This window comes from Cuculus canorus, chromosome 1 (assembly GCF_017976375.1).
Source record: "Cuculus canorus isolate bCucCan1 chromosome 1, bCucCan1.pri, whole genome shotgun sequence".
Taxonomy (NCBI): Eukaryota; Metazoa; Chordata; class Aves; order Cuculiformes; family Cuculidae; genus Cuculus; species Cuculus canorus.
In genome coordinates, this window is record NC_071401.1 from 203,954,678 (window position 1) to 203,976,244 (window position 21,567).

Below are 21,567 nucleotides of genomic sequence, written 5' to 3' on the forward strand. Positions count from 1 at the left end.
ATGCTGTTCGTAAAAAGCAATAAACAAAAAACCTCCTTCAGGGTTTGTTTGGGCTTTTAAATTAAACTAATTTAATCAACTTTTTCAGTCAAGCTTGATATTAGTTAATTTCTATACACGGTACTGTACTCAGATCTGTTTGTTTTCTCCTGATACCTGTTCTCCTCTTTGGAGGATGCTTGAATATCAAAGGGTGATGTGTTTCATCCTGCCCTTATGATGCACATCTGGATTTTCAAGGCAGAGAACACATTCTGACTTTCTCCTTATCCTACAGCTTGAAGAGTCAGCCATCCTCTACTATCACAGTTGTAGGTGTTATGGGACCCTAGGTGAGGTTTTCATTATCCAGCAAAGAGATCACTTGAGCATGATGAGAGTTTCTCAGTGCAAGCAAGCAGGCATCATTTGGGTTTTGGAAGTCTTCAGCACTCAATTTGATGCTGATTGAAGGATCAGAACTAAGCAAAAGTGCCCTGAAGTGTGGCCTCGTGTGGACAGCAAGGCTTGCTTACTTCTGCCATGGATTGCTGCACAGATTTGTGCAGGGAGTTTGCAATGCTCCTCCAGCTCAGGCTGTGGGCATGGGTGCAGTAGGGCTATTGCTTTATGGTTGGCTGTCACAGCAAATGGCTAGGAGGTGATCATGATAGGTATTAACTGTCCGTGTCTTTTCAGAGCTTTAAAAAAACCCTGAGACCCCTGATTTTCCCTGGGGAACAGCAGGACTGCATCCAATTGATTTATTTTCTCAGCAGGACCATACAAGTGAAGAGCAAATAAGACACAGTCGGGAGGTAAAGACAAGGGTGATCAGAGGAGTAAAGCTAACTGTGGGAGTGCATCAGTGGCTATGGCTCCAGAATGAGCTGAGGATCTGCTCAAACTTGGACACCGACGCACTTTTGCTGGGCTGGACGCAGGTGCATGGAATGGGGCATTTCTCAGCTTCTTTGCCATGAAAAGGAGTAAAAGTGGGTTTTTTTGGGGTTTTTTTGTCTGCTTCCCCCCAGCCACTGATCTGGAACCACTTTGTTTTTCTACTGGGCAGCTTTGGGAACTGAAATGTTTTCCTCCTGACTGGCTGCAGTACATCCCAGTGAGGTTTGTACCACACTATGGGCAGTGACAAAAAAGATTGCATCAGGAACTGCAGAAGTTTTGATTCATCGAATGCTTTAGGTTGGAAGGGACCTTTGCAAGTCCAACCTCCCTGCAGGAGCAGTGACGTCTTTAACTAGATGAGGTTGCTCAGAGCCCCCATCCAACCTGACTTTGAATGTTTGCAGGGATGGGGCCTCCAATACCTCCCTGGGCAACCTGTTCCAGTGTCTCACCACTGTTTACTCTTTGTCCTGTTTCAATAGGCTTTGCTACATTCTGTCTCCATCTTTCCTATAGGCCCCCTTTAAGTACTGGAAAGCCAATATATGGTCTCCCCAGAGCCTTCTTTGATTGTCCAAACCCACGTAGACCTGTATTTTTTTGGGGTTTGTTTTTTTTTTTTTTTGTGTTAGGCAATACATGAGATTATGTCTATATAGATCAAACCCCAAGCTTTTTGCACGGCCAAAAATCTGTGGCAAAGGCTGATGCTGCAATCCTTGCGGTAGTGCTGAGCTGCCATAGTTCATTGATCCAGCCCAGAGCGTTGGCAGAACCTATTTCTGCTGCAGCTCCTGACCTCCTGCAAGGAAAACATGTTTCAGTGGGACTCAAGCTCCATTTGGGATGCTCAAAGGGCTTAAAATGAGCAGTTGAGACCCCACGGTTTTACCTTCTGCTGCTTGCAATTCTGGTCACAGTCCGCAGGATAACACTGCAGCCGCTGCTGTGACTAAACCATTGGTTTTGGAGCTGACATTTAGTACAAGTTGTGCTGGAGGAACAAAGATGGGGGGGAAAGGAGTAATTGCAGTTTGAGGCAGGGACTGTGAATGAGAATCTATGTTTCCGAGGAAATATTGCAGGAGAAGGCTGTAAGCAAACATCGAGCTTTTCTGTGAATAGAGATTTCCTGAAATTCCGTTATTGTTTAGCAGCAGGTGAAATGGGGTGGACTTTTGGAAGGTGACTTTGAGACCACGTCAAGTGAAAACTCTGTCTGACAATTGTTGCAGAAAAACTCTTCTATCCATTGCACAAACTAGCAAAATCCTCCTCTGGAGGCATTAAAATGCTAGTGTATGGAAGGATGTAGGTTATTTTACAGTTAAAGCCCTAAAGAGGCTTGTAATAAAAAATGTGATTGAAAAGACAATAAGTTTTAGAAGTATTGACTGTGGGCCTCTGCGTTGAGCCACCATTTGACATTGACCGCTGTTGGTGCAAATCATATGAATACAGAACAATATGTGTAGCAGTTGAGATCTGTGACTTAGTGAGTTGTCACTGAGGAACAAAGTCCTTATTTGAGCAAAGATCTGTGAGCTGTGCGCCTCAGTCACGACTGTGGCACTCTCCACGCTTTGATTATCCAGCAGTGCCTGTTTGGAGTTGTTCTTCCATACTTGCACACCTCCTGGGGAATATCCTCTGTAGCTATGGAGCTAGAAGGCCCGCAGACCATAGGAAAATGGGACCTTGAAAGCATAACACTGAATGCAAACTGCTCTTTTTTTGACATGGTCAACTTAACTGATGTCCAGCTGAGTGCTTTTTTTTTTGTACAGTATGCTTTAGAAATAATGTTTGAGGGATTATAAGTAGCCGTTCATAGTAATTGCATATCATTTCCTTTCCCAGTCTCCTGTGATTTTCCCCAGAGTAGTTTTGGAATGGAAATGACATCTCTACTGTATGACTAGACCTAGGTAATAATATAATAAGTAAAACATTGATAGACTTAAATAATTCACCATTGGAAGTATCTGTGGAGACTTAAAAAGCCCTTACTATTCATATTCTACGTTAAGCACAGTTTTCAGTCTTGATATCAGAAAAGGAGGTGCTGTAGGAGCTGAGAAGGGTGAATAGCACAAGGATATGTTTCTGCAGTGGACCTTTTTTGATGTGGTTGAAGTGATGAGTGGCATTCCGTAGGGGTTGATATCGTGACCGATACAGTTCATCTTTTCTAGCAACATGGACAGTGGGATCGGGTGCATCCTAAGCAAGTTTGCTGATGACAGGAATCTGTGTGGTGTGGGCCACACACTGGAAGGAAGGGATGCCATTTAAAGTGACCTTGACAGGCTTGAGAGGTGGACCCACTTCATGAACTTCATGAAGTTTAAAAGACTCTCTTTGGAGTGAGTTCAGAGGGAGGGCCACAAAAATCATCAGTGGGTTGGACACTTCTATGAAGAAAGGCTGAGAGAGTTGGGGTTGTTCAGCTTGGGAAAGAGAAGGGTCCGGTGAGACCTCATGGCAGCCTTCTGGTGCTTAAAGGGGTCCTACAGGAAATCTGCAGAGGGACTTTTTACAATGGTATGTAGCGATAGGACAAGGAGTAATGGCTTTAAACTGGAAGAAGCCAGATTTAGATTAGATGTAAGGAAGAAAATTTTTACAATGAGGGTGATCAGGCACTGGAAGACGCCCAGGGAAGTTGTAGATGCCCCCTTCCTGGAAGTGTTCAAGGCCAGGCTGAGCAACCTGATTCAGTGGAAGGTGTCCATGCCCATGCCAAGGTAATTGGAACTGGATGATCTTTGAAGTCTCTTCCAACCCAGACTATCCTGTGATTCTATGAAGATTAAGATATGTCTCGTAGAGCTGAGAAGATATGAGAAGATTTGGCGTTTTTAAAGCAAGGACAAGTCAATGAGGCTGCTGAAATGCCTTCGGCAGAGGGTTCCTTCAGGTGCACCTATGGACACCTCAGATTTTGCTTGTGAGGAGCATGCGTATAGTGAGCTTGGGAAGCTGCTAGTGGCAGATGCATGTACCAGCATGGTCCTGAGCCAGCTGTGACTTACACTTGATTTTTCCTTCATTATGTATGATAATGTGGGCTCCCAATTGCCGTGGAAAGGGGACTTGCTTCCTGAAGCAGACCATATGTTCCTGGAGCCTGTGGAGTTAGCTGTTATGCGGTGCAGAGATTTAAGTGATGGTCCTACAAAGCATTTTCCTGATCACAATTAAAAATAAATTCCTCTAACCCAGATTTCAGATTCTGTGTGAGTTCTGGCTCTTTTGCGTGACACTGGAAGGCTTCTTCTGAATTCCAGAATGATTTGGTTTTATGTCTGTGTATGTGCTCTCATTTCTATTTGATTTTGGTTACAAAATCAAACGAAAAAAGCCAACAAGCAAATAAGCTTAAGGGCATGCTAAAACCCTTCCCGATTAATAGTTTATTTTGTGTTGTAAGGCCGAGCATCCACCTCCTGCGATTTTAGCAAAAAACCCCCACACAGTCACTGTTGGAAATAGATGAAGGAGAAAGGGGAAAGTCAGCATTTTCGTGTCATCATGTAAAAATGCAGCTACTTCCTAAAGTGCTGGACTTAATTTAGAAGATGTGTCCAGGGAAAACTTAGCCAAACTCAGGAAGCCATTCTCCTATGTATTGTACAAGTTTTACTCTGAAGGCTGTGCCATGATGAGGACAGAAGCTCAAGAGAAATCCTGTAATTCTCCTGTGCTAAGGAATACTGGCAAGGTTACTGAGTAGTCTCTGTCCATGTGAGGCATCTACAGCTTGGACATTTGAGTACTGATCCTGTCTTTTCCATAGGGTCTTCTTTGCTTTGAGCCATTCAGCTGTTGTTTTTGAACTTCTCAGACTGGGCGTCAGGAGGTGGCTCCATTTGGAAACTCTCTTTCCTTTAGAACATCTACAACATTTATTTTGAAACAAAGAAGACAAAAAAGCTTGGAGGAAACATTCTGTGCTGAAGATCATAGAACCATAGAACCATAGAATGGTTTGGGTCAGAAGGGACCTTAAAGATCATCTCGTTCCACCCCCTTGCCACAGGCAGGGACACCTCCCACTGGATCAGGTTGCTCAAAGCCTCATCCAACCTGGCCTTGAATAGCTGCAGTGATGGTGCATCAGTGACTTCTCTGGGCAATCTGTGCCAGTGTGTGACCACCCTCACAGTAAAACTTTCTAATATCTAGTCTAAATCTTCCCTCACTCAACTTAAAGCTGTTCCCCCTCATCCTGTCCCTGCAGTCCTGATAAAGAGCCCCTCCCCAACTTTCCTGTAGCCCCCATTTAAGCACTGGCAGGCTGCTTCCTTTGCTTGGTTTAGCAGGGAAGGTAGTTAGATTCGTCAGAGCATCATTGGCTCTGTTCAATATATACCAGTGTGATGAAGCTAAGGTTTTAGAATTTGAAGGAGGTTTGGAGTATTGTGGAAAATCTGCTGGCACGTCAGATCCTGCAACACATTGTTATTCTCATTTCAGATGATGCCTTGCATGATGTTCTGTGTCAATCTCTGATTCAGACCTTAACTCTTCAAAGTTTCGGGGATTTTCTTGATCCTGGGATTTATAGTTCAAGCCCTTTTCTAGTTTCAATTAAGGAAAACACGTTTAGCAAGCACAAAATGAGCCTTGATGGACTATTTCTTTGATGGTGTTGCGATGCTGATTATGAATTTACATCTTATGCTTAGGATGTTAAGCACCTCGTGGGGCCTGGCTGTGCTCAGACCGTACCATTAATTTCAGAAAGGATGTGTGATGAATGTTCATAAGGACCCTCTAGGTTCTGATTTGTGGCGCGTACGTCATCACATAGCTGAGATGCCCCAAAATGATTAAATTGGATTGGTCATTAGCAGCTGGCAAGACAATTCTGATTAATTACAGGGCGCACTACAAAGTGCAAAATGATTTTATTCTTTGTAAATCTATGTTTCTACGTCATGGGTTGTCAGAACGTGAAGTCTTGGTGAATGAGGTTTGTTGGCTATTTCTGTGACAATTTAGGAGTGTGCTGGCTAACTCTTGCATCATGGTTAGATTTCCAGTAGTGTCCAAAGCTCTGTGCATAAGCAGTGAGATTTGGAGAGAACCACCGGCAGATCCTTAGATTGCACCTAGTGCATCCTGATTTGCTGCTTGTATCTTGCAGCGCTGTTGCTCTCCAACTTGAGCACTGTGACCCCAAGCCTCCTACCTGAGTCCTGCATGGATTTTTCCACAAGATATCCCTCTGTCTCTCATCTCTGAAATGTGGCTTTGCCTTTGTGTGGTGTGTCCGGGCTGAAATTAGTAATGGCTTACTTTTTCTTTCAAATCGGTGCTTGTGTCTGCAAAAGAAGGCACAGTTTGAGACTGCCAGTCTGTGGCTGCATAGCCAGGGACATATTTCACCTATTTGTAGCTATAGCATCTAATAATCTCAGATAATGTGAGACTGGGTGCTTAAATTTTAGGTAGGTTATGCAGGGTGAGGTGAATCTGGACTTGTAGTGTTTGTGTAAGAGCAGAAAAGATAAAAAAGATGTGCTTTGGGCTATTCTTTAGGTCTCACAGGGAGCTGGTGAATTTGATAATAGGAAAAAACCCTATAACCATTATCCAAAATTTGCATCCTTCTGTACTCTTAATTGGTATTTCCCATTAGAGCTAGAGCTAGTCCAAGAAGGACTTGTCTTAATTATTCTTCTCTAATGTATTAAACAAAATGATGTATTAAACAATACAAAGCATCATCCCCACTAATTCTCATCTTTTGGTAGAAGATGGAAAATAAAGAAAACCCAAACCCAGAATGGATTTTTGGACATCACATCTCCCTACATGTGTTCTGTGTTTTGCTGCTTTTGTTGATAGTGGATATTTGCTGTAAACTGTTGGAATTTGCAGGGAAAAAAGGTAATTGTGCAGTGAACTGGTTTATGGTTTATGTAAGAACATAGTGCTGTTGTAAATTTGTTGCATTTTACAGAGCTGTCTCAGAAGAATAGCCTTCAGAAAGCGACCGCGGGATTTAGAAGTGAGAAAAGGTATGTGAGATAAGTATGTGAGATAATTGGATAGAGCTTGAAGGCGTGAGGTCAGAGCCTTGGGCACAATATTTATACTGCAATGACATCCCCTTACAAAATGGCCCATAACTTTTAGATGTTGTTATGCCACAGAATCCATTTGGGGCTGGCCTGTGAGATCCCAAATAGACAGAGCGTAAAGGTGCCTCTTGTGTCTGTCTGAAAAGGCGAGCCAAGGGGAGAGTGTTTGGTGTTTGGATCAGGGTAAGATAACCTGTAGACCTCTTTCCTCCACTAGCTCCGTGTTCTAGCATGAGAGATCTAGTGAAAGACCCCGATGCTAATTCACAACAGCTATTGACATGGTCCAGTGTGTGCCCAGTGGTGGTCAGACATACTAATTCAGGGTGTAAGCCAAGCTGATGGCTATATTGCAATAGTTCTGACTGTAGTTCTGCATGCTAGCTTGGAAAGGGATTTGTCCAGGAATTATTGCATTTTGCTTTGTAGACACATCTTTTCTTCCTCTTTCTATGTTTCTCTTCTGGAACTAGTACACATGGAGCATATGAAGTGTGATACATAGGCTTTACTAGGGTAATGATGGGCAAGCAGCATGCACGCATCCTCCCAGATGGCTTTTGAAGCTTTTGAATCAGGATCCTTTACGAGGACAGGCTGAGAGAGTTGAGATTGTTCAGCCTGGAAAAGGAAAGGCTCTGGGGAGACCTTTTAGCAGCCTTCCGGTACTTAAAGGGGGCCTGCAGGAAAACTGCAGGGAGAGAGGGCTGTATATCAGGGATTGCAAGGGTAGAACAAGAAGGATAATGGTATTAAGCTGAAAGAGGAGAGATTTAGATTAGATATTAGGAAGAAATATTTTCCTGTGAGGGGGGTGAGGCACAGGAACAGATTGCCCAGAGAAGTTGTGGCTGCCCCATCTTTAGAGGTGTTCAAGACCAGGTTGGATGAGGCTTTGAACAACCTGATCCAGTGGAAGGTGTCATTGCCTGTGGCTGAGGAGTTGGAACTGGATGATCTTTAATGTTCCTTGCAACCCAAACCATTCTATGATTCATGATTCTGTGATTTTACATAGTGTCTGTGCATCTCTGTCTACCTGCAATAGCAAATCTCTGTGCCTGCAATGATGACTAAATGTTTTTTACTCAGAGGGGCTAAAGCATGGAGCAAAAATAGCTTAGCAGCTCCCTGCCATGAGTGGTTTTGTGCAGGGAGTCTGGTGTATATACCCATGTCAACGTATGATGTATAACCAATATCCTGTAGGCACACTCTTGAGGTCTGTGACCTGGGCTGCTTCTAGCCCTTTGGTTAAGGTGCTCATTTTGCCTGGAAAACAGAGCTCTTGCAATTTTATTATTGGAGTTTTTTTAATCTCGATGGTATAAAAATAGATTTAGAAATTACAATCAAAATACCAGGTTTCCCCCTCCTTGAGTGCTCCCAAATTGCTGGTTTGACAAGGCAGTCATTAAGACTCCTGGATCTAAAGACTGGGAGTTTGAGCTCTCATCGCACATGATACACCTCTTCTGCGCACTGAGCATGGTGCTTAATGCAAGCAGAGTTAAAAATAATCAAGGAATGTACGTGGAGGCTTGGGGTTAAGTGACGAGAGCCGTGGAGTTTGGATCCTCATTTTCACAGTGAGCCGTCACCCTAATGGACATTGATACTAATGACGGGGGAACCCCTATGGTTATATGGTTTGTTCAGAGCTCTCAAACCCTGGGCGCTGCCTGGCTGCAGAAATACCTTTCAGGAATTCTATCTGTGTGTGTACACATCTGAGACCATTTAAGTCATCCATTCCTGCTTAATTTCCAAGACTGCTGTTCATAAAAATGGAATTTACTTACGTTGTACCTAGAATTGAATTGGACAGAGAGCAGTGTTATTGCTCTGTGTAAGAAGTGTACAATCTCTGTTTAAGGGAGAATGAAAATAAGAAGTTTTGGAGAAGTAGAAACTGCTTGCTGTGAGTGAAACACCTTTGTAGTTATATAAGCAAGATTCCTCTTAATTTATTGTGTAGGTAACGCAGAATAAAATTTCCCCCTTTTTACCGTGTTGGATTCTATAGCAAAATCAGAATAATAAGCTTTTATTCATGCCTACAGATACAAGAGAACAGATGACTGACCCAAGTTTGTGTCTGGAGGATCTTTTGTGTTCCCAAGTGGCCAGGCAGCTGCATTTCCCAATTCATGGGAGTATAATTGTGGGGGTTTGCATTGTTTGGTACCTAATCTGGATGACAAGGTTTCACAATTGTGTTCCAGGTGAAATTAATGTAAAAACACTTCAAAAAATAGGGTTACACATGGTCCATGCTCTGAAAAGTTGAATGTCCATCCCGGAATATTGAGGCTGGCTGGCTTCAGGTGACTGTAGTTGTGTTGAGGGTATCAGATGAATAAAGTTGTTTGCATCCCTATAAGACCAAGGGCTGGAAGAGATGATTTTCCCTCACCTCTTGCTGTCTCCCACCTTCATCTTGCCCTCCCTCTGTCCCAGTTCCTGTACTCCCAAAGGAGAACAGATCTTGGTGGTCCCTGGCTGTGCTTTCCTAAAGTCTTCTTACAGCAGAGAGATGTGACAGGTGCAAACAGAGCTGATAAATTCTCTGCTGTTCTTTATCTACATAATCTGATTGTAATTGATAGATAATGCCACCAAGATAGAGCAGACGCTTTTCCCATTATCAACACACCTCTCCTTTTTATCCCTTTTTTTTTAGTTTTAAATAATCCACTGCAAGTAGAGTATTGACTTTAACTGAAGGGAAGTAATTAATCACAGTACTTATGAGTAGATCATTTACTGCAGCTTGCAGGCAGGATGGGTACCTGAGGCTGTTGTACTCAGTCAATCAGGGTGGATTGGTATGGGTTAATGGCACCTGGGTCACCACGTTGTTGGGATTTATTAGCCAAATTTCTTTCCTGATCCTGGGCAGTTTAACTTAGAAGCAGAAAGCAGCGGCAGCTGGGTCTCAAGAAGAGTGTGTTTGTTTCTATAATGTTGGTTTTGGGGTGAAGACAATGACACCAAGCTGTGCGAGGTGGTCAGTACGCTGGCAGGAAGGGATCTCATCCAGAGGGACCTAGACAGACTTGAGAGGTGGGCTGGTGCGAACCCCGTGAAGTTCAACAAGGCCAAATACAAGGTCCTGCACCTGGGCCAGAGCAATCCCAAGCACAAATACAGGCTGGCGAGAGAATGGATTGAGAGGAACCCTGAAGAGAAGGACTTGGGAGGGCAGGTGGATGAGAAGCTCAACGTGAGTCAGCAGTGTGCACTTGCAGCCCAGAAAGCCAACTCCATCTTGCGCTGCGTCAGAAATGTGACCAGCAGGTCGAGGAAGGTGATTCTGTCCCTCTGCTCTCATGAGACCTCACTTGGAGTACCGTGTTCCGTTCTGGAGTTCTCAGCACAGGAAGGACAGGAATTTATTAGAGCAGGTCCAGAGGAGGGCCACGAAGATGATCAGGAGGCTGCAGTATTGCCCATGTTAGGACAGGCTGAGAGAATTGTTCAGCCTGGAGAAGATAAGGTGCTAGGGAGACCTTATAGTTGCCTTCCAGTACTTAAAGGAGGCCTACGGGAAAGCTGAGGAGGGGGATTTTTATCAGTTAATGATAGGATGAAGGGTAATGATTTTAAGCTGAAAGAGGGGAGACTTAGATTAGATATTAGGAAGAAATTCTCTACTGTGAGGGTGGTGTGGCACTGGCACAGGTTGCCCAGGGAAGCTGTTGGTGCCCAATCCCTGGAAGTGTTCAGGACCAGGTTGAATGGAGCTTTGAGCAGCCTAGTCCAGTGAGAGGTGTCCTTGACCATGGCAGGGGGTTGGAACTGGATGATCTTTAAGGTCCCTCCCAACCCAAACCACGCTATGATTCTCTAAGACACGTGAACCTACTGCATGGAATTGCCTTAGCAATTGCTGGTGGTGACCCTCCTGACAGTTATTTCTTGTTTGGCAGTGAGTCTTTCCAGGCTTCCTGAGCTGCGGTGAGTTAATGTAGGGGATTTCTGCAGGATTTTGCATCATTTAAAAAAAAATATCTTTCCTGTAATAGCGTCCACTCAACTTTGCTGCCCACAGACACACCCTTTGCTCCCATAGCATCCTGCATCCATGTACTGTTTCACTCATATTTCCCACAGCTGAGATGGAGCCGTAGCACAGTCTAGAGCGAGCTTCAAGAAATGAAACACAACTCTGAAACCACACTTGCTTTTTTATTGTTAAAAAGATAACAGTTAATTAAGGACTGGAGAAACCCGAGGGGATTAGTGTGCATGTCAGTGAAGGACTCTAAGAATGTTAGACAGTAAAGTCTCCTGTGAACAGTGAGACAATTTCTTTTGCACGTTAACTTCCTTGTTTTGACTGAGAGGGGGTTAAGTGGATCATTTCTGGACACCTTGAATGGCACGAGGAAGGATAACTGTTCCATTCTACTGAAATCCAGTGTAATTGCATAAAAAAACTGTAAGAGAATTCTTCAGGAGCAAACCTAATGCGTGTTGTCATGCTTTGCTCAATTTTTACTTCTCTTTTTTTCTAATCAAAGGATGCTCTTGCATGCATTATTGAGTATGCAAAGATTCAAGTCTGCGCATTTGCCCTTTCTTGAGCCGTGACCATAAAACATGTACAGCATGGGTAGTCTCCTCTTAGGAAGAGGATCTAGGTATTTTAGGCAGCCTGAAAAAACACAGGTCATCAAATGTTTTGAAGACAAAAAAATCATGTAGAATATTCTTATTAGATGAAGCAGCTTATGTGGGCTGAAAAAATAACATTAATTTGAATTTTACACATTTTCAATTACATTTATTTAAGATTATTAGGTAATTAACGGTTGTAAGAGCTAGTGGATTAATTGATAACTTAAAGCAGCATCTCACAGTGTGCAAGAGCTACTCATTCTCCTACAGCTATCACACTTCCTTCTAGCATCTGTTTATTAGGCTGAGGTAAGTTCATATGAATGGGACCACACTGTACTGCTGACTCCAGGAGTGTATTTTGAGCATGTGTATTCTTTGATGCACAGTTTCTTATAGCTTCTGCTTTCCATGAAAATTCTCTCTCTGTATAGTATTTCCTTTGAAGGCTTTCCAGATTTGAGACAGGTGTCTAGAAAGGGATGTCTGAACTCTGAAGTTACTATCTCTTGATATTTATGGCTGCATCATTAGGAAATCAGAGTAACAGCTTTTGATGCAACTTTTTCTGTTCTTTTTTTTTTCCACTGCATTTTTGTTATTTTGTGATCCCATTCAACTGCAGAACTCTGCTGGTGTGAGAACAGAAGATTGTTTGAAGCTTTAAGTAAGGAAGTCATTTGAAGCCACATTTGGCTTTTTCCAGGCAGCGCATAAAAGAACCCAAAAGGAACAGTCATTTTAACAGAAAATGGCATTGTCATTAAGTAGCTTTTTAATTATTATCATTATTGATTAATTTTATTTTGGAAATGACTAATGGGCAATGTACTAGGCATTTTTTGGTATGCAGCAGAGGGTGTTCCCTGCCCTGAAGGACTTGGGAGAGGTTCAAAAGCAGCATAATCACAGCCTCAGCCCTTTTGCACAGTCAGATCCTGGAGCCAGGACATCACTTACACCCCTGTCCCATTGCCACTTCCAGTCTGGTTCACAAGGGTATGTACAGTTCAGCAAGCCAAATGAAAATGTTTGGATTCGACTGTTTTCTGTCAAAATGCTGTTTTATCAAAATGGAAATATTTTGTGAGAACGTGTCAGTTTTGACAAATTGTTTTGATGGGTGAAGTCTAAACAAATTGTTTTAGCATTCTATGTTATTTTGATATAAAGACATCTCATTTTGACTCTGTCATTTAGACCTTTATAGCATAGTTATAACATTTTTATGTAGTGTTTTATAACATAAAAATATTGCATCAAATGTCTTATAACCTTCAAATTAAAAGACAATATCAATATTGTATATCTTTGCAGCATGCTATGTATAAGCTTTTGAAAATCTTGAATTACATGTTTAGAAAAATTATTTTTCTATGAGAACCTATTTGATTGTATTTCATAATTAAGAGAGAAGAATTGTGCAAGTCCTATCCATCTATAAGGCCTCATGTTAACTTCTTTTGTTCTTTCCAATCCTAGGGAGGGGTTAATTTTTAATAAGAATATTTGCCACTATGAGTGTTGCCACTTAGCAGATCTATCCCAAAGATTTAAAACCATTTTATAAAGCTACTTAAGATAGTGCTCTTTACGTATGAAAAAACTGAAACTCTCTTGTTTAGAGGTCGGTGGGGTCCAGTGAGGCGTCTACAGCAGAGGTGTTGACAGGTTGCTGGTAATCTTGGGTTATTATAAAATAAAACAACATGAAAGCCAGTTTTTTACAGTGATTTTTTTTTTAAAGTAGAGACAAAAATGAATACAATCTGATATTATGACTTGTCCTTGGGCCCTGTTACTGGTGGCAGCAGGTCCCATCCTCTTGGATGAGCTAATGTTAGGTTGTCCTCATGCTTGCAAACTTGCACTCAGCGTGTGCACATGGTAGGTAGATAGATGGACCTTATGGCTGGAAAGGGCAAGGGTATGTAAAGGTGTTTCTGAGGAGTAGCTTATATAGGTGCTGTAAACCCATAAAGTATTTGTGCTATTCTTTGTTTCTTTTATGGAATCATAGAATGGTTTGGGTCAGAAGGAACCTTAAAGATCATCCAGTTCCAACCCCCCTGCCATGGGCAGGGGCACGTCCCACAGGATCATGTTGCTCAAAGCCTCATCCAACCTGGCCTTGAACACCTTCAGGGATTGGACACTAACAATTTCTCTGGGCAACCTGTTCCAGTGCCTCACCAATGCATGGTGAATGCTGTAGTTCAAATTCCTGTCTTGCTGTGTTCTTTCCATTGCCTTTCAGGTTTCAAGGGTTTTCGTGTGCTTTGCGATATACTGTTCTTACAACAAAACAAATAAAAGAAAATGAGGATTTTTATATAAACCTATGACCCTGGGAGAAGTGGCTTTAAGAAAAACAGCAACTAATAGGAGACTAGATAAAATCCGCAGAGTTGGTAATGTGATAATGGTATCTCATATTCGTTGAATGAAGCGCCTTCAGTGCTTTCATGGGACCGTAAATGTTCTTTTAATCTCTTATTTCTATAGAGAGGCAAATAAATCTGAACCCATTATATGCTGTGGCTGAGGCAGGGCGCAGAAGATTTACAGGATCACAGGGGCAGACGGTGGTGCACTGAGAATGAAGCCACTGTCTTGGTTCTCAGGCATATATTAAGGGGGTTACAAGGATGCGGTGATGCAGGGTGTAGAGTACTCTGGCCTTTTTTGACCACTGCTTGCATAGTCTTCATGGTCAGCGTGCACAGTGCATGGGGAAGGGGTTGGGTTTGAATCATAGAATTATAGCACTGTGGAATGGTTTGGGGTTGGAAGGGGCCTTAAAGACCATCCAGTTCCAACCACCTTTCCGTGGGAGCCGTGGGCAGGGACACCTTCCACTAGACCAGGTTGCTCAGCTGAAAACTTGGAGCACAGTGAGTGGTGCTAATGGTGCTTTGCATATCAACCAGGGGTTGCAGGAGCTCCTGGTCCTCAGCTACTGCCGTGGTGCCCAAGTTTGGAATTGTCAGGCCGAGCCACAACTCGGAGTTGTTTGCTTGGGAAAATGAGATGAATGAGTAAAAGTGACAAAATGGTGGGGAGTTGAAAGGGGAGAGAGGAATGGGAGTCAAAAGAAGTTTGGGGCAGGGTTAATCGAGTAGAGAAAGAAGTGGAAAGAATTATTATTATTTGAGGAATGTTGGTTGCAATCCATTTTTTGATGGAGCTTGGTTTTATAACCTGTATCATGACTTCTGTGGAAGTAAATAGGATCTTAATGTGGATGAGTCCTTTTCATTTGTGCTTTAAGAATCTGCTCTAGTATCTGCCAAACTAGAAGCTGCTCTCTGAAGTGAATATTTTTTATTGAAAGAGGTAGGAGGGCTTTATATTTTCCTCCAGAAGACACAAAAGTAGTGTACTGCAAAGACTGCAGTGGAGCAGGGATTCTTGGTTTTTCCTTTTGCAGGTGTGGATAATTCTTCCAAGCTTGATTAGGAAGAGGCAAAGCCTTGGCTTAGCCTCAACCTGCCCAGCCCAAAGCCAAGTCTGGGAGTTGGTACACCGCTACAACTGCCTCTCAGAACCGTGGAGAGAAATGTAGGACCTTTCTCAGGTCTTTTTATGGTGATCTAGATCCAGGTGGATTTTCCTCTCAGTTCTTTTAGTCCTGAGTGAATGCAGTCTGAAGCAAAGCTGTTGGCTCTGCTGTGGATACACCTTGGCCCAGCAGCATGCAGATTTGGCTTCTGTTTTGGGCTGCTTTGCTTTATGGCAGGTGGTTCAGTGGCATTTTTATGCCAAGAAGATGCTTTAAAGCCTTTGGCCTTGGAGCTGCAGAGGTGCAAAACCAACCATCCACACCAGCTCTGAGATGAACTGATCCAAAGGGAACAGGTACATTTGCATACACAAGCAGCAGCTCCAAATGGGGCTGTGCTGTTGCCTGCTAAACCTGGAAAGAAAAGCAGTTATGAGAGCATTGGTGTTTTGGGAGCATTGCTTCGTATGATGCCTGCCTTGTCTTTGGGCTGTACTGTGTCTAATTTGGTGCAAGCTCCGACTGATGCTTTTAACATTTTGCCTGGTCCTCAAGAATACTTTTGCTGATATTGTGGTGATTAAGATTCACTTCATTACTACTAAAAATCAATATTTGCATTGCAGTGCCTTGAAGTGTAGTACTGAGAAGCTCGATTGTGCTCAACAGGCACAGAAAAAAGTGCAAATCCCTGTTCCTAAAACTTTCAGTGCAATCTGTTCTCTCCCATAGGTTTACACAGTCCCTTTATCGACACTACAAAAGAAAAATAAAATAAAGCAAACTCTCATGTATTAAGTTTGTTTTGGGGAGGATAGCTCTGAAACCATTTAGAAACTGACTGGAAGTAGGTTGTTTTTTCAGCTGTGTCTGCTTAGGCTGAAAACAAAAGTCACCTTGGCACTTTGCAAGCCCGTAATCGGAATTTGAATGTGGAGAGGAGTTCTGTCTTACTTAATTGTCAAAAAGCTGTGAGATGACAAGAAATTTTGGTTTTGAGAGGCATTAGAAGGGGAACTGAGTGACAGACAGCAGGACCTGTGAATCAGGCACCATTAAGGCATCTCAGATTGGGCATCTGGAAATGGAGGCTCCTGAAATCTGTTGTCAACTTGGAAAATCCTACTTTTTTTCCCTCTGTCCTGCCAGATTTGAAAGTTCGAGTTGTGTTCTTTTTATCACATTTGTCATTCCTTAGTAATGAAGCTCTGGCATTCAGAATTTCGCTGACAACTTTGTGGGTATGAGCCAAAATGAAGTTCAACTTGCACCTTTCTCTGATGCACCCAGTGCCGTTCTCAGCAGGAGGCAGAAGTCTGAATGAGAAGGAACCCAGTCTCATTCATTGTGGCAGTTACTATCTTCTCGCTGATGCAAAAATTAAGCTTGTTTTCTTTATCTTAATGTAGGTGGGGAGGAACTGGGAAGGTGTATGCAACAGGAATATTCAAAGTACCATGTATGCACCATTTCTTCTCAGGCTGTTCCTTCATCTTAAATAATGTCAAGATCATAAATCTCTGGGAAATCAGGTAAAATCAGTACTGCAAAAGACTTAGAGCAGTTCTAGGCTATCTTAGGTTTTAGTTTATAGAGGCTCAAGGCCAGCGTTTTAAAATTCATTAATTTTAACTATATCTAAATACACTTTCAGCGTAATTTAGATCCAGAAATTTAAAGTATAGTTCAAGGCACGTTGGGGGAATTGGCTTTTGGGAAAGGAGCATAACGTAGAAACATGGTACAGTTCTCTGGGCATGGCTTCTTTCTCTGTGGCCAGCTGTATGGATTGCATAAAGTATTTAGGTTATAAGCTGAGTATGGACTGGAGTCCAAGTTTGCCAAGCACTCGTGCTGGAAGCAAGCCCAGCCATGAGCATGTTTTGTGGCAATGTCATATAACTGTACTTGGGCAAACCTAGTGGTCTGTCTTTGCATTTCTTTGTTCACTTTTTTTGGCAGCAGATGGTGCGTTTTGAGAAGGCTCAGGTTTAATCTCCTGCCTGGAGGTAGCAATAGCAGTATTTCGCTTCCAGTACCTAAAGGGGGTCTTTAGGAAAGCTGGGGAGGGGCTCTTGATCAGGCAGTGCAGGGATTGAATGACAGATAATAGTTTTAAGCTGAAAGATGGGAGATTTAAAATGAAATATCAGAAAGAAATGTTTTACTGTTAGGGTGGTGAGGCGCTGGAACAGGTTGCCCAGAGAAACTGTGGATGCCCCATCCCTGGAGATATTCAAGACCAGGTTGGACCGGGCTTTGAGTAACCTGATCCAGTGGAAAATGTCCCTGCCCATGGCTGGGGGGTTGGAACTGGACGGTCTGTAATGTCCCTTCCAACCTAAACCATTCTGTTTGTGCTCACATTGCTGTTTGCACTTGCTTTCTGAAGCCCTCCTGCTGTAACCCCTGCGACTGTACCTTCTCGGAGGTCCCACAGCTGAGGCTCTGCATTGTCAAGGTATTATGGTAGCTGAAACCCATCTCTGGGAAAGGCTTAGAAGTCACAGGCACAGAGCTTGTAAAACATTTAGAAATCCCACCCTCATCTGTGTGAAAGCACGAAGTGCTTCAGATTGGGTTTCTCTTGGTTGACTAACGTAGTATTTCCCTAATGTATGGAGCAAAAGACTTAGCTTCCTTTGAGCAAAACGTGGGGGCTAGTATTGTTTAATTATTTTGGATCTACGGGGTTAATTACATCCGTTTCTGAGCTCCCCTGGGGGACAGTGGTCTTTAAACTGACATGGATCCTTTTGTTCAGATTAAATGTTTTCATTTTCAAATGCTTGTGATTTTTTCCTTCTATAGGTGTTGCTGTGCTAGCAGCAACACAACTATATCACTGTTGGTTATCTCATGCATAAGTAAGATTTTTTTGGGACAGAAAACTGTTTCTGATGTAATTTTAATTCCCACTTACAGGCAGGTGGAATGAAAATCTGGTTTCTCGGTTTCTGAATGCAAATGCACAATGCATTTGAAGAGGCAACTGAATCCCTTAAGCTGAGTTTTGTTGAATTGCCTTTTGAGGCCCAGTTTTACTGATTTCAACAAGAATTGAACCATAATTTGAGTCCCAGAGGCAACATTTATATATTTCAGTTGAGATCTTATGAAACTGTGTGGATACAGATCCCTAAAGTAACACATGCTTACAGTATTTAGCACAGAATTTATTCAAACATCTTTTTGAAATTAAATAGATGTTCCTGATAAATCCTTTTAAGTCTTTCTTCTTACAGGTGTATTGACTTGGTATCTGACATATGATGTTCTCAGGGTTGATTTTTTTTGTGCTTTGTAGGGGACAAACAGCTGGAGTTTCTGTTGTCCTGTCAAGGAACTGAAAGTTTGCACAGCTTTTTTTTTCCCCCTGAGATCATTAGTGAACATACAAAGGGAGGTTATAAATTATATCTGAGCCTTTATGGTAAGCAGGAAATGAGTAGTTACACAAGCAGTGACCAGTTTTGAATGGGAGAGATGGAGGTGATAAGCCAGGATGGTGTAAATCGCTGTCAATGGCTATAGCGGAGCAGCACCTTCCCTTATTTTTGGATATAACTATGTGCATGGGTTACCCAAGGAACTGGACAACAAACCAGCTTTTCTCCTGGTCTGAGTTGAAATTGTATCCAAAACTTTAGAGCTGGTAAACCCGGAGGAGATGTCTCTAAAATACGTATTGCAAGTCCATTGCAGTCTGCTGTGCTAAGCGTGTCTTTTCTTTCCTCGCCCTCCCCAGCAATCAAAGAGAAATACACGGACTGGACGGAGTTTCTCATACATGATTTGACTGGCGCCCGGACTGCACCTGCAAATTTACTGGAAGGCGTATGTATTAGATTGCAGTTTCTATCTGATATGATGTCACACTGTACGTGTTGCAGCAGTGTTTGTGCTCCTGATGTTTAGGACTGTGTGCTTGCAGGGTCTGTGTGCAGGCGGCAGGGTCTGATCTAGTGCTGGCCAAAAGTCAGTGGCAACATTGCCTGGATTCTGCTGGCTCTTCTTCTCCCCCTGTGATGGATAGTTTGTTTAGTCTTCAAGCTGGAGGGTGGTGCTTAGAATGTTGGGTGCTCAAAAAAGGCTCGGTGGTGGAGGAGAGCACAGACAAAGTCCATAGGGAAGAGGGCACAGCCCTTCAGTGCCCTGTTGGGTCCACCAAACTGGTGACCTGAGATTTCAAGTCAGGACACAGGTTGGAGAAGCTTTAGTAGGTCATTGTGAACACTGCCAAGTTTATTTGTATATGGAAGTAGCTCCCCCAAGGACATTCCGTCCACCTAAACACAGATTTAGCAGGAAAGTTGGGTGAGGTGGCTACAGCCATTGGTAGGCAAGAGAGAAGACAGGTCTATTTGGTTAAATGTACCCATATGACCAAGAGCCCTGTTTGTGCGGTATATTTACTTGGTGACTTGCACCTGAGGCAACCTCAACTTACCTTGTGATCCTGGGCAAAAATCCTGTAGGTTCACCTTGAAACTATGGGAGCAGGGCACCTTCTCCATTGGGACCTGCCCTGCTCTTGTGTGGATATTGTGTGAGCATTTGGAGAGGTCACAGCCCATCTGCAGGAGATGATTTTATCTGCCTGTCTGTATTTAGTCTGAGTGTGAAGGCAAGCAGGTTGTTTACCTTTGTGTAAGTGCTCATAGAATTATAGAATGCTTTGGTTTGGAAGGGCCATTTACAGGTCATCTAGTCTAATCCCCCTGCGTGAGCAGGGACATCTTCTAGATCAGGTTGCTTAGAGCCCCATCCAACCTAGCCTTGAATGTCTCCAGGGATGGAACATTTACCACCTCTCTGGGAAACTTGTTCCAGTGATTCACCACTGTCTCATGTTGGCTTTTTGGAAGCAAGTATGCATCCAGGCACCATTTTTGATCATTTTGTCCCTGGTCACTCCCACCTGCATCCTATTTCCACATGCCTGTGCAGTATGAGTTGCCTGGCAGGGAGGATTAGTAGTGTGTACCATCAAGGATTCCTCCCCTCGCCCCAATCTATTAGGTGAACAGCCCTTGCATGGCCAAAATAATGTACATCTTCATGTCTCCTGCATCTCTGTTCCTGGACCGCTCCCCGGTGGCATGCGTTAACAGCACTTGTGTGTCCAACACCCATCTCTGGTGTGTGCCAATGCCACTGTGGACCTCTCCTTCCCATTCCAAAGGCAAAGAGAGGCAGCCCCAGGCAGAATTGCAGAGAGACAAAACATTGCATTGACTTGAAACAGTTTCTGACCCCTTTTGTGGTGTTTTTTGTAATATATGTGCTTATAGTGCTGTCTGTGTCATGCAACGTATGTAACGCCCTGTCGACAGATTTGCTTTTTGTGAGTGCTGCAGATTGTTGTTGTACTGTTAAATCAATATGTAGTGATATGTTTTTTTAACCTGCTAGCTATGCATATAAAGAGTTCTTGCGTTATTGTTATTGTAAATGTTAATATTTCATGCAAGCCTGTTATTAATCTTAGCCATTCAGTTCTCAGGGGCAAGTGACAACCCATTGGCTTAAAATTTAGCACACAAATCAGAGAAGCAATATTCGCTTCTTTTTTTACAGCCAGGGATTTATTATAATAAGTTAAATCACTACACCATCGTTTCATATTAAAGAATGTTTTGTTGCAATGAAGCAATTGTATGAAAGGAAAAACCCATTAAAGTAGATTTCTATTATAATATTAAATTCTGACACTGCATTTTGCCATGAAATAATATTTGAAGAGATTATTCAGGTGCTTGTAGCTTACGCTGTAGAGGAGGTGGCAAATACATTGTTCTAAGAAGTATCTGTTAATCATAGAGCTGAGTAACACTGTACATATAAGGTTATAGTTAATTTTAATTACATTTTTGACCAAATTCTCATTCTGTTGGCAGCATTTTTGGCTTGAGAGAGATGTACTCAAAATCGGTTTTATTTTCAAAATTCAGTATGTAAGAGAACTTTTTTGAAAAATAAGGCTTTTCTTCTCTCTCTTTTTTATTTTTTCCTAGCCACTTGTAGAAAGAACCATCCCGGACTTTCTCTGATTTACAGAATTAATATTTTAAAAAAAACAGTGAAAGGTTTATATTGTTTAATTAAGTAGGAGGGGGACAAAAACATAGGACAAAATAAGTCCTTGTTTTTAATATGTTTTGGTGGTGCTTAGCATATTCTTCGGGGACCAATGCTCCCAACTCTTGGGGTATGTTTTAGTGCTACTCTTAAAGCCCTGGAATTGGGAAATCGTGAAAGAATTGGAACTTGCATTTAAAAGAAAAAACAAATCTCACTGTTACACTAGTGGAGAAAAGCTCAACAACACAGAGGTGCTTACAATCACAAAACACAACACTAAGCCTCAAAGGTATCGTTCTGCAAAGCATCTCATGGTTTTTTAATGCCTGCGGTTGGCAGCTTTGCAGGTGTAAAATTAAGCACATGTCTAAATGGGTGCAA

At 42.6% G+C, this 21,567-nt stretch overlaps 1 protein-coding gene across 5 annotated transcripts in view; it reads left to right on the forward strand.

The window, feature by feature from the left end:
• The window catches only part of SFMBT2 (Scm like with four mbt domains 2), a 122,229-nt gene that overhangs the window by 32,593 nt on the left and 68,069 nt on the right, over nucleotides 1-21,567 (forward strand). For 4 of the 5 annotated variants that reach the window (XM_054055060.1, XM_054055043.1, XM_009568984.2 and 1 more), the window contains exon 5: nucleotides 18,851-18,939. In XM_054055060.1, the coding sequence (XP_053911035.1) occupies nucleotides 18,851-18,939 (89 nt within the window). Of the gene's footprint in view, nucleotides 1-18,849; nucleotides 18,940-21,567 lie in introns of those variants that run through there. The other variant, XM_054055070.1, reaches the window with a different exon arrangement.